General features: G+C 38.5%; 1 protein-coding gene across 5 annotated transcripts in view; it reads left to right on the forward strand.

The window, feature by feature from the left end:
• The window catches only part of lrp8 (low density lipoprotein receptor-related protein 8, apolipoprotein e receptor), a 238,165-nt gene that overhangs the window by 207,942 nt on the left and 16,999 nt on the right, over positions 1-13,224 (forward strand). For all 5 annotated transcript variants that reach the window (XM_047375057.1, XM_047375060.1, XM_047375059.1 and 2 more), the window contains exons 14-16: positions 2,245-2,386; positions 6,963-7,115; positions 9,091-9,414. In XM_047375057.1, coding sequence (XP_047231013.1) covers positions 2,245-2,386; positions 6,963-7,115; positions 9,091-9,414 — 619 coding nt within the window. The remainder of the gene's footprint in view (positions 1-2,244; positions 2,387-6,962; positions 7,116-9,090; positions 9,415-13,224) is intronic.

The following is a 13,224-nucleotide window of genomic DNA, read 5'->3' on the forward strand; positions in this document are numbered from 1 at the left end:
ATTTACTAGTATAGAGCCAGGTAGTGTTAAGCCTTTCATAAGCAGGCTTACCACCAATCATTGAAAAAGGAAGACAAAGAATTGTTCTATGAAAGTCCTGATACACCATCCCAGACACAGTGAAAGACACACCTACCCTCCCAGTCAGTGTCCACCCCCTGCCCTTACACCAGGTCCTGAGGAAATGTAGCTTATAAAAGTTTCTTGTGAGTAATGTTGTCTATTCTTCTTGCTCCAGTATTATTGTATTACTTTCTCCTCCATTTCTGTTTTGCTAGTGGGCACAGAAGAAGGAGAGAATGAAATGGCTTATTAAAATAAAGAGATGTTGAAAATTGATATGTTAGGCAAGACAGAGCATGAGGCCAGAGCTTTAGACAGGAAGAAAGTTAGGATTTTATACAGGCTTTAACAGAACACATTTGGCATGGCACAGCTAAGGTGTACTGCAATCCTTGGGTTTAACATCCTTATAATGAGATGCCAGCATTGTTGCTGGCTGCAAGAAGCTTAGAGTAAAGCAGTTCTCACTTCCCCCACCTGTTGCTGTGCAATGCTGGTCAGATTGCTGAAGGAAGCCTTCTTCACAAGCAAAATACGGGTTGTAACGGAGCACAGAGCCCAATGTAACCAGCTAATTTCAACTTGTTATACGTGTGTTAATCTATAAAGAGCAGCAGATTTAATAAAAGGTACAACTGTGCTCAAAAAGCACTTAACACCGCTTCTACATTTAGTCAGTGTTCTATGTTTTTTGTAAGCATCTGTATCAGACTTCAATTAGATAATCAATACAGATAACATTATTATTAATAATATTTTTTTGTTGAAACGTATCTCTGGTAACGGGGTAAGACTAGCTGAAAACACATTTTAAGCTCGTTGACTAAAGGCCTGCATGGTGTCGCAGTTGGTAGTACTGTTGCCTTGCAGCAAGAAGGTCCTGGGTTTGACTCCCAGCCAGGGGTCTTTCTGCATGGAGTTCGCATGTTCTCGCCATGTATGCGTGGGTTCACTCCGGCTTCCTCCCACAGTCCAAAAACATGACTGTTAAGTTAATTGGTCTCTAAATTCCCCTTAGGTGTGAATGTCCTGTGTGTGTCTGTATTGCCCTGTGATGGACTGGCGACCTGTCCAGGGTGTACTCCGCATCCTCCCCATAGACTGCTGGAGATAGGCACCAGCTTCCCCGCGACCCACTATGGAAGAAGCGGTAGAAAATTACTTACTGACTATAGGCCCACTTTTTTTTTGTTTTTTCTGAGGCAGAATCATTGCAAAATCATCAAAGTCTGTTTTCCTCTTGACTCTTTTGTAATTCAAATCCACTCAGCTGTGTTTTCGTACCACAAAGAGCTAAGACTTTGACTGATGTGCTGCAATGACATTTGCTCATGAGAGCTGCCTGTGCACGCTCAGGAATAAGTTCTGCAAATAAGAGATTCAGCTTGATCATACCGTAGGGAACAATGCTCCTCAGGTTTGAAGTCCTCATGGTCAAAAAAATGACATTTGAAAAGAGTGATGGCAGAGAATCTCATGAACAATAAAAGATAAAGAAAGGTTGAGACTGACAGTTTGTGAAAGACATCCATAGGGAATGGGAAAGATGAAATAAAATTTCAGAGAATGGTTATATCAGCATTGCTGATATTTATCTTTCATTGTTTCAGCATTACTGTCATAAGAGTAAAGGTTATCTCACTCTGAGTACAGAGGGTTGAGCCATGCAGAGTTTATGGAAAGATGGAAAAGGGAATACTGGAGAAAGGTTAAGTCCGCTGATAATCCAACATAAACAGAAAGAAAAGAAAACCGCTGTGCTTGAAACACAAACAGGGATATACTTTGACACACCTCACAAATCTTTGATGAACCCCTGCAGCTCCTCTCTTCAGCTATCATATCATAGAAGAAACTGAAAACTTATTTTTACAACCTGTTTTATCTCTGTCCCACATTTCACTTTTAAAATGACTCAACATTCTGTTCACAACCTTGCTTTTTCTTCTTGACGTTGGTGATCTGTTCTTGCAGCCTGTGTCGTTTTTCAAAATGATGGCAGAAAAGTCTACATATTTAATCTTCCAGTATGTCCTGGCTTTAGTGTCATTCTAGATCTCTGCTAGATGATTAAAGGTTAAATCTGGCAGACACTGTATTTTTGCAGCAATCACAAGAAATCCTTTTTTGGGGGTTTTGCGTAATATTCAAATCTTCTAACAGTTATCTCTTTAAACATAGGATCACATATACTGGACGGACCTAGAGGATGAAGCCATTTACAGCACGAACCGGCTGACGGGGCACGATGTGGCAAAAGTAGCAGAGAATCTAAACAACCCGCTGGACCTTGTTGTGTTTCATGAACAGAGACAGCCCAAAGGTAACCCAAAAAGAAAGAATCCAAATATCTTGTGAATTTGACATGAAACTGTAAAAGAAAAAGTACCCCCAGCTCAATCCATTGAAGATGAGAAGCTATGTGTGTGAGTGTTAACTCAGTGTTTGTCTGCATAACAAGTCTGTTGGTCAAATGACAAGACTGTTTGATCTCAGCACAACAAATGGAAGATTAACTTATTAAAACTCTGGGAAAGACGGAACAAAAAACGTACGATTAGATTCATGGCTGTGTTTAAAATATCAAATCTTGTGTTAATATTTCGCATTATTGTAATTTGCCAAATATTTGTTAATGAGTCTGTTTTCATTATTTGTTTTTTTCTCATCATTAAGCCCTCAAAGCAGCATGTGTGCCAATTGGGAACTAATTGCATTCTTTCATTAATAAATCAAACGATTCCCTAGAATTAAACATAGTAGCTTTCCGATTGCCATCAAAAACAACATATAAAACAGAACTCAGCAAAGCTGAATAAAGTTAGATTAAATGAACACTGGTTGCTATGATGGTAATTTATCCTTTAAAATTTTAAATTGACTGAAGCAACTGCTCTTATTGTATATACTGGTCCTTCTCAAAATATTAGCATATTGTGATAAAGTTCATTATTTTCCATGATGTCATGATGAAAATTTAACATTCATATATTTTAGATTTATTGCACACTAACTGAAATATTTCAGGTCTTTTATTGTCTTAATACGAATGATTTTGGCATACAGCTCATGAAAACCCAAAATTCCTATCTCACAAAATTAGCATATTATTAAAAGGGTCTCTAAACGAGCTATGAACCTAATCATCTGAATCAACGAGTTAACTCTAAACACCTGCAAAAGATTCCTGAGGCCTTTAAAACTCCCAGCCTGGTTCATCACTCAAAACCCCAATCATGGGTAAGACTGCCGACCTGACTGCTGTCCAGAAGGCCACTATTGACACCCTCAAGCAAGAGGGTCAGACACAGAAAGAAATTTCTGTACGAATAGGCTGTTCCCATAGTGCTGTATCAAGGCACCTCAGTGGGAAGTCTGTGGGAAGGAAAAAGTGTGGCAGAAAACGCTGCACAACGAGAAGAGGTGACCGGACCCTGAGGAAGATTGTGGAGAAGGGCCGATTCCAGACCTTGGGGGACCTGCGGAAGCAGTGGACTGAGTCTGGAGTAGAAACATCCAGAGCCACCGTGCACAGGTGTGTGCAGGAAATGGGCTACAGGTGCCACATTCCCCAGACCTGGGCTACAGAGAAGCAGCACTGGACTGTTGCTCAGTGGTCCAAAGTACTTTTTTCGGATGAAAGCAAATTCTGCATGTCATTCAGAAATCAAGGTGCCAGAGTCTGGAGGAAGACTGGGGAGAAGGAAATGCCAACATGCCAGAAGTCCAGTGTCAAGTACCCACAGTCAGTGATGGTCTGGGGTGCCGTGTCAGCTGCTGGTGTTGGTCCACTGTGTTTTATCAAGGGGAGGGTCAATGCAGCTAGGTATCAGGAGATTTTGGAGCACTTCATGCTTCCATCTGCTGAAAAGCTTTATGGAGATGAAGATTTCATTTTTCAGCACGACCTGGCACCTGCTCACAGTGCCAAAACCACTGGTAAATGGTTTACTGACCATGGTATCACTGTACTCAATTGGCCTGCCAACTCTCCTGACCTGAACCCCATAGAGAATCTGTGGGATATTGTGAAGAGAACGTTGAGAGACTCAAGACCCAACACTCTGGATGAGCTAAAGGTCGCTATCGAAGCATCCTGGGCCTCCATAAGACCTCAGCAGTGCCACAGGCTGATTGCCTCCATGCCACGCCGCATTGAAGCAGTCATTTCTGCAAAAGGATTCCCGACCAAGTATTGAGTGCATAACTGTACATGATTATTTGAAGGTTGACGTTTTTTGTATTAAAAACACTTTTCTTTTATTGGTCGGATGAAATATGCTAATTTTGTGAGATAGGAATTTTGGGTTTTCATGAGCTGTATGCCAAAATCATCCGTATTAAGACAATAAAAGACCTGAAATATTTCAGTTAGTGTGCAATGAATCTAAAATATATGAATGTTAAATTTTCATCATTACATTATGGAAAATAATGAACTTTATCACAATATGCTAATATTTTGAGAAGGACCTGTAGATGTATCCCGTACCCTCTATCTCTATGTTTATACACCGGTTCATAACTGCTGCTTGAGTCATGCTGTTTCTAATACCTTTTTAATTCATAAATGGCATTTCTCTTGAAACTCTGTCGGTAATTTACTGAAATGCAGCTGGACTCCAAAGGACATAATTGGTCAAAGGTTATGATTTTTTTCCTGTTCTATTCTAGTGAACGTTATTTACTAGGAGCATCTGAGATGAGCATCTGATCTGATCTGAAAAAAACTAAATAAAAGGAAATGTGAAGCACACCATCATGTTACTAATTCAGTTTGGTTCCTTTATTTTAAGAGACTTCACAACAAACGTCGTCTCAGTGCACTGTCAAATTCAAAGTGAAATTCTATGAAAAACTTTAATCCAATTAATTCATTCTAATTCAGTATCTTCCACCTTACCAAATGACCCAAATTAATTGTAAATCACGCTGAAAGGGTTGATGGAGACCTTATGATAACAGCTTTGTTTGTTCTTCTCTTTGTCTAACTCAACCCAGGTACAGCATTTTTATTTTTATTTCGCTGTAGGTTAAATTAACTTTTAAGTGGAAAGATACTTTTGTACTGACATGGAAAGCAAGATGAGAAAGTGCAGTGTTCTCCATATTAATGGCATCTCTGGTAACGATATATAAAAAGCCTTAACAACACTTCAGCTTTTATCACAGAAGCATAATCTGACATTCACTCACATGTTATGTGAGTAAATTTGTATAAAAAAAAACAGAAAAAAAACGCTGCTGCGGTATTTTTATTACCACCTTTATGAGGGCTTCTAATATTTGTGGAGAGTGCTGTAACTTGTACCCTTCTTTCAGCATGGATACTGTAGATTAAGCAGACAGTAAATGTGCTCCTCACCTATTAAAACATGTGCAATGAGTGACATACATTCTGGTGATTCCTAAGAAGTCCTGATCTATAAAGCAAGAAAACACTTCAGAGGGTCGAAACAACTACGCCTGACCTACTTCAGGTGCTTTACCACACGACGAGCAGATCAAAAAAAAAAATTTTCACGAGTCTGCATCCGGGGCTAAGAGACTTCATTTAAATTTTTTATCTATGTGGAGAATATTTAAAAAGTCAGCCCTTGCACCTTTGGCTGCATGTGAGCACTTTTCACAGTACCTTGTAAAAGTAATATGAATATTTGAAGTTTTCCACATTTTGTTACTTTTCAGCCATAGTTACCATAGTGTATTTTGTTAAGATTTTATGTGATAGATTAATGCAAAGTAGCACAGAATTGTACAGATGGTTTTCAAGTTTTTAGCAAATAAAAATCTGGAAAGTGTGTTTGCATTTGTATTCAGCCCCCTGTACTCTGGTACCCCAAAGTAAAATCATATGCAACCAGCTAGCCAGCAACATTAGAGAACAAACAGCATCATGAAGACCAAGGAACACATGTTTTACTATAAAGTTATGAAGACGTTTTTAGGAGGATTAGGTTATAAAACTGTATCCCATACTTTGAACTAGGCATAAAGTAGCAGGAGAGCTAAGCAGTTTTTTCATACTATTGCCATGAAATTCTCTTAAGACAGAACACAGGGGACATAACTCTGTTCATAGGAGATCAAAATTTGTCTTTCTGGTCTGCATGCAAAAAGCTATGTCTTTAGGAAGACTAAAACTGTACAACACTCTGAATGCACCTTCCCCTTGGTAAGATATAGTGGTGTCAGTGAAGATGGTGAAAGATTGTTGGAGCTGCAGGGCATTCATGGAACAAACCCCTTTAGTGGCTGTAAAAGACTTCATACTAGGATGGAGGCAAGACAGTATCCCTAAAATTACTAGAACTACAGTGGAATGGTTTGGATCATAGTGTATTCATGCTTTAGAAAGGCCTAGTCAAAGTTCACACCTGAAATGAATTATGAATCTATGGCAAGATTTGAACAAAACTATTCACAGATGCTCTATATCCAAGTTGAGATGTTGCTATTTTGCAAAGAAGAACAGGTAAATAAATCTTACTTTAGATGCACAAACCTGGTGGAGCCAACGCCAAAGAATTTGCAGTTATATAGAAGCAGAAAGGGTTTTACAACTATTGACTCAGGAGGGCAAGAATATGAATGCACTACAGACTTTTTAGATTTTTATTTGAAAACAAAAAAAAACTATAATCTCAACTTCCCAAGTATGCTCTTTGTGGCTCTATCACATTGAATGCCAATAAAGTTTGTGTTTGTATCAAACATGTTGAAATATTGTAATGTTTAGATTTTCCTAAACTCTTGGGATATACGGTAACTGAGATTTCAGACCTTCTACTCATTTAAACAGCTTAACAAGATTTTATAGGTGTTGTAACTTCTATAAAAGAACCTGACTCTGGTTATCATAGCTTTTAATGCTTCTCTTTGTTCTTTTGTTCCCTAAGCCCCCGACACCTGCAATCTGGGCAGTCTACCAAACGGTGGCTGCGAGTATCTGTGTCTAAAGGCTCCCCAGATCACAGACCACTCTCCAAAGTACACCTGCGCCTGTCCTGATGGTATGGAGCTCGGACCAGACATGAGGCGCTGTGCTGTAGGTATGTCGCCTCAAACTGATAAATCACACTACCCAGAGGCCCACCTAATGGAAGGAACTGTACGAGATAATGTCACAGGAGATCACCACTGCTGTAATTAAAGTCACATGATGATGGAGTGTCTGGCCAAACAGTTATTACGCTGGTGATGGAGCTTCTCCTAACCCACAATGCTCACTTTAAAGTTAAATTTTCATGTTTTCTATAAATACATCTTCATCTTTTGAGTCTTGTGTATTTAGAGGGTTTCCTTTTCTCATTCGAATGATAACAGGAAATTCTTCCAAAGCTGTTAGATAGCAGCTGGATGTCCATTTAAGCTTCTGTGTTTTTCTCACATAACAAAATCCTAATGACTATGTATCCAGACCCAGTATGCTTTAGCGTTGGCTCTGAGCAATGTTAATGCATGCAGGTAATTGCACTGATTGTGATAAATTTAAAAAACAGACTCTTTCAAAGAATAAGAAACTATCTCAGTAAACGGGTCAGGGATTCTTTCTGCGTGTCCCCAACACACCTCCATTAATTCACTGACCCTATTTCACAGCTCAGTTCGTCCACTGACTCGATAGAGCCGCAACATTTGTGGGGTTGTTATCCTTAATGGAGCCGCTCTGTTTTCACACACATTTTAACAGGTGAGCCGCAGGGAGCTGACTCAGGTAAAAGGGAGAAAGAGATGATTATGATGTATGTGGGCCATCACTCAGAGTTGCTTTAGGAGGGGGGAAGCTGTGCACTTAGTGCACACACACTGGAAGCCTCAGGTTTCTTTTTGAAATACAGGTATTGCTGCTGAGCTCTTACTTATTATAGAGAAAATAAAAACTGCAACACTTTCCTCTTGCTTGTTGCTTTAAATGTCTGTGCTGCTTTAAAACAGTAGATTCAACTAAAAACATAAACACACTGTATCGACTGAAATAATACACAGGGCAACAAAAATGATCAGATAAAGGGATTGTAACTGCAGAATAATGTAACTTTTGGTTTTTTATCATGTTTTTTTAATCTTTCAATTTTTTTAAAACCCTGACCTGCAAATTGGGTCCATGCATCTCTAAAGGGGAAGATTTACCAGATACAAAAGAAATATTTTAAAAATTTTCCTTTGTAAAATGTCAAAGAATTGTCAAAGAACCTCCTTTTTTTGGTGCTGCCTTTGTGTAGTGTAGATAGCTGGATTTCACACCTATTCTATAGCCAACTAATACATCCCTACATTGCTCATTACTTCATGTAACTCAAAACATACCTGTGGAAAAAGAGCTTTGGTTTTGCAACAAATCTAAATGTAAAACAATGAGCCGCAGTGAACGTAGCTGAAAGCAAAAAAAACCTGAAGAAAATGAAAGAACAAATTATTTTTAAGAGAAACTATCTCCGACCCAGTGTGAGATATGTTTAACTATTCATTCAATACGACAGTAATAAGTAGTAGGCAGTAAGGAAAAAATATCTGGGTTCAACTGTACCTTTTACATAACCTACTTTGTTAGGTGACAAAAATGTCTTACCTGATTAAGCAACAGCTTACTGAACAAAGGAAAAACATTACCTCCAAAGATAATTATTTTTTTTCATTTACAGTTCAGTTCAGTACCCTACATCTGTTTATATTCCGTTCATTTTTGTTGTAACCACCTGCAAATATTTTAATGTCTTAATTATGGTATTTTTATTTAGTTAAAAAAAATCTGCACCTTAGATTCATTGTTACCGAACAACTTGCTGGATTCAAAATGTCAAGAAGTCAGTTAGAAGAAGCTCAATATCATGCAATTTCTTGCTTTATGAGCAATCAGTTTACAAATAAATAACCTTAGAACCATGGCTTTTTGGGCCTTTTTATAGGTTCCTTACTATTTGAATATAACTAAAAATGGGAAATTGGGAATCTTGTCCTTAGTTTGCTTTTCTCTAAAGTAAAAAGTACTCATTAATATATATATATATTTTTTCTCATGTCTAGTTCGAGTCAGGACAACCACCACGGCTGCCCCAACCACCACAAGCGCCACCACAACAACCACCACAACAACTCCCACAACCATAAGCACTCCCACCTCTGCTGCTACCCCACAGTGGTCCACAGGCAGGCACCATATGACATCGCAGCCTCTTCAGAACTCCAGAAGCAGCAGGACTACAGAGCCACCAGGGTCACAAGCCGCCACGAGCACAGAAACAACCAGTTTGAGCAGCACCAGTCAGACGTCCACACAAACCCCCTTACTGGGACCAGTGACCCCAGACAGCATTCAAAGAGAAACCAATGCTAACCTCTCCCACAGAGGTATGTATAATGGTTTGCAGGGTTGTGTTTGAAGTGAAAGCACAGTATGTCGGTGAAGCCACACTATCATTACCACCTGCCATTACAGCAGCAGAAAGCTAAAAACCAATATTTCCATATGCCACTTTCTCTTCTCTGGGCTCCCTTCTCCTTCATCTCTCCTTCTGACCATATGGCTATCCACTGTGTGACCTCTTCTTGTCCTCTTTTCCTCACTCATTCACAGCAAATCACTCCCCAGTAAATCTGTCTGCCTTCTAAATTCTAGTCCCTTGTCATCAGTCTCTAACAGAGGAGTCAGAGCTAAGAAACAATAATTTGCTGAATTTTCTAGAACCACTGCTCATCACTCTTCCGCACTTTGTGACAGCTTGTCTTCGTCTCTTCCTCTCTTTCTCTACCCCTCACTCTCCCCCTTTCTGTCCACAACTTTCATACAGACACAAGTCAGCCTTAACTGGATTGACAGAAAACTGACAAAAACACCAATGAAGCAGAAACCAAACATTGTTAGAGCAAAGTTAAATAAAGGTTCAACTGTGCTGCAGATCATGTATGATTTTTTGTTGAAAAGTCTGATAGAGATTGAGTTGGGTTTGAGATGTCAGTGTAATGTCTCAATTGTCAAGCTGCTAAAGGATTCATTGCTTGTGCTCATGTTCCGTCTTCTTCCATGTTTCGTCTTTCATTTGAAGATACCATCTTAAAATAAATGTGAGCATTGTTCAAATGCCACATTTGTTTTCCATTTTTAATTGGCAAGCTAATATTTACCTCAATGACCATGGTAATTGGTTTGTACTTTTTCTTATTAGACCAATTAATAATTCATTATATGAAAGTATAAACTCTATATTTCTTTTATCTTTACAGCTTTGTGTTTCCCACAACACTTGCTGACATTGATCTAGTTATTAAGCAAACATCTTAAAAGAACAACAAAAAATGTAAATGTGCTGACTTAAATTTTTTCAGAGCTTTATCTCCCATTTAAGTGGTAAATGTGGCTGTAGAGTGAATTTTACTCATCCACATCAGGTCCCGGAGCTAAATCCCATATTCTTCTTTCCTAAATCTACTTGGCTGTAATAAAATGCTAACTGGCTCCCTGATTTCTGAAGATAAGCGCTAGACATTGGAAACGTCTAACTGCTTCAATGTTTTACATACTGTGTTTTAATAATCCTAGCACACATTTACACATATCTAGATTTTAATTCTAGAGTCCATGAAGATATGCAGCAGAAATAAAATTTGTCTGTGCCTCTTTACATATGTAGCGCTCTGTTCCACTTCATTGTAGTGTTATCTCCAGCAGCACCAGGCTGCTGCTGATTTATTGGTCACGTCAGAAGTACCCCTGATAGGTTTAGCTTTAAAGTAATCTTTTCCTTTTACTGACATGTTTCTTCTGACTGGAAGTAATATTAACGTATTGATTTGGCCCAGCCAGAGTGGGAAGATGAATCTGTTAAAGAAGCTGAGGAGGGAGTTAAAGAATAGAGCGATTTCAATGAGTCTTTCACAGCTTAAAGCCCTGGAGCCCGTTTGAAACATGTATGACATGTCATTATTTTAAAAGAATGCAAGTAAAACATTGTTTTATTAATACTTGGTTCACATTGTTTTATTATTTATGAGAGATGTTTGGCTGAATGAAAATTTTGAATCTCAGTCTTAACTGTATTTGCCACCAATACAAAGGTTAACAGCAACGCAAGATGTTGCAGCTGTCACACTGTTTCCTATTTGGCCATATTTATTACCATATCTAAAAACACCTTATGTGGGCCCAAACATCAAGGAATAAAGCAGATTTTGTAAAACGCCTGATCTTTTAAACTCAAAGTTCATGGGCTTAGCTGGAGGTCAAATCATGTATGTTACAATATTTAATGTGCAAAAAGGCATTACCAATGCCTTACAGCTTTATTATGCGACAGAGTTGTATTTTTGCACTACACCATCTCATGCTATGCTTTGCAAACGCTCTGTCTGAAGTGATGAAGTTTAATTCCTAGCCATCTGTTAAACCTTTAAGTTGGCTGACACTGTAGGGGACCTGGTTGGTATGCAGAAGGGTTAATTCTATAAAACGCTGTACATTGTCTACCCCTTAACTGAAATAACCTGCACTATACAAGTCACAGGAAATGTATATTGGCAGTCTTCACAAAAAGCATGACACATTTACATCACACTGGAATCTCTTGAATATTGTGTGCTTGCAAGTCTAATGCTCTGTTTTTTATGTGTAGCTTTTTCACCCATTTTACTGCTTTTACTTATGCTTTAAGTGAGATATTGGTTCACTTTTAAAACCCTGCCGAGTTCATCAATGTCACTTTTATTGCTCTGATTCAAATACAAAAACTGAATGTGACTTGTACACACTTTTAGCTGTGGCCAAGGAGAAACGGAGCTTGGCTTCGACTGAAAGGAAGTTGAGCACTTGGGAAAAGGGCACTAAAAATAATGTCATGAGCACATTCAATGCAATAACAGCTGCCTGTGGACTTTATCCAGAGAGTAAAACAGAAAGGGTACAAGGATGCCAATGGCATTTATTAAAGTCTGGTTTCTGTATCACGTGTGAACTGTTGATTATTTGATTTCACAGTCATTTTCTTTTTTTTTTTTTTTTTAAGATTGACTTTTGAAGTAAAACAGGATAGCAAAAATGAATTTTCAACAAACAGGATTAACAGAGACATGCTGAGCTGTGTATTAGACTGAAAACAGAGATAAGACATAAATCACAGTAACTAATGAAAATAAAATGTAAAGCGAAGGGGCATTAAAGTGACCAAAAGAGAAAAAAGTGACACTGTTACAGAGATAAGAATTGATGGGATAGAAACAAGACAAGAGTGGAAGTGATTTTTCAGGAACTTGAAAGTAAGCCAGCTGCATCACTTTTGGGGCCTTGGTTTTCCAGAGCCCCAAAGATGCAAGACAGTGTTTGTCTCGAAGTCTCTGAAGCTGCCAGCTTTCTCACTGCACCGCAAATGCTCATCACAAGAGACACACATTAAAAAAATGGGGCATGAACAAGATGTGTCTGCAAACCCACGAGCCATAAGTTATAATTTTCAACTCGGTGAGCACTGTCAAGTTGCCAGCATCAGCTGTTATACATGTGCTGCTCTGGGGCAGACATCATCAGGTGTGGAGGAGCCAGTAGTTTAGGAAAAGGCAGCCAACAAATAAAAAAAGCTGGAAACCAAAGTCTACAACATTTTGGGTCTCATAGATCTTTACTTTTTTCCTTTATCTTGAAATAGGGAATTAAATAGTCAGCGTTGTTACCGTAATGGAGATTTGCTTGTTGTATTCAGTCCGGTCCTTAAGAAATCTCATATTAAGGCTTATTTCAAGGAATCTAAAAGTCTGTTATAGTGGTTCTCCTCCACAAATTCTTAGAAATCTGTATTCAAACAGACTTTTAACCAAACAGATATGTGTATTATGGATATATTTCCATATATGGCCTTATTACTAGAAGGTGGTTTTGTGTTTTACAGTCTTATTGAAATTAAGAAAATCCTTCCAGCAATTAGAGTTTGAATGAGAGTAAAGCATTTCTCACTGTCCTCTTACTGCCTTACTGCTCACCAGGATTCCTCTTTTCTTTAATAAGATTTTATTAATCTGCCTTTTAGAGTTTTAGAGACTCGTTGGATGTCAGTCATACTTTAAAAAAAGCCTAAATCATATCCGCTGACTCAGGACTCACTGGCTTTGGTGTCCGGTCTAGAGTGGTGTATGTATGTGTGTACATGTGTAGGTGTTTTTTTTTTCTCTATTTGA

The sequence above is a fragment of the Girardinichthys multiradiatus genome, chromosome 9, assembly GCF_021462225.1.
Source record: "Girardinichthys multiradiatus isolate DD_20200921_A chromosome 9, DD_fGirMul_XY1, whole genome shotgun sequence".
NCBI classification, from domain to species: Eukaryota; Metazoa; Chordata; class Actinopteri; order Cyprinodontiformes; family Goodeidae; genus Girardinichthys; species Girardinichthys multiradiatus.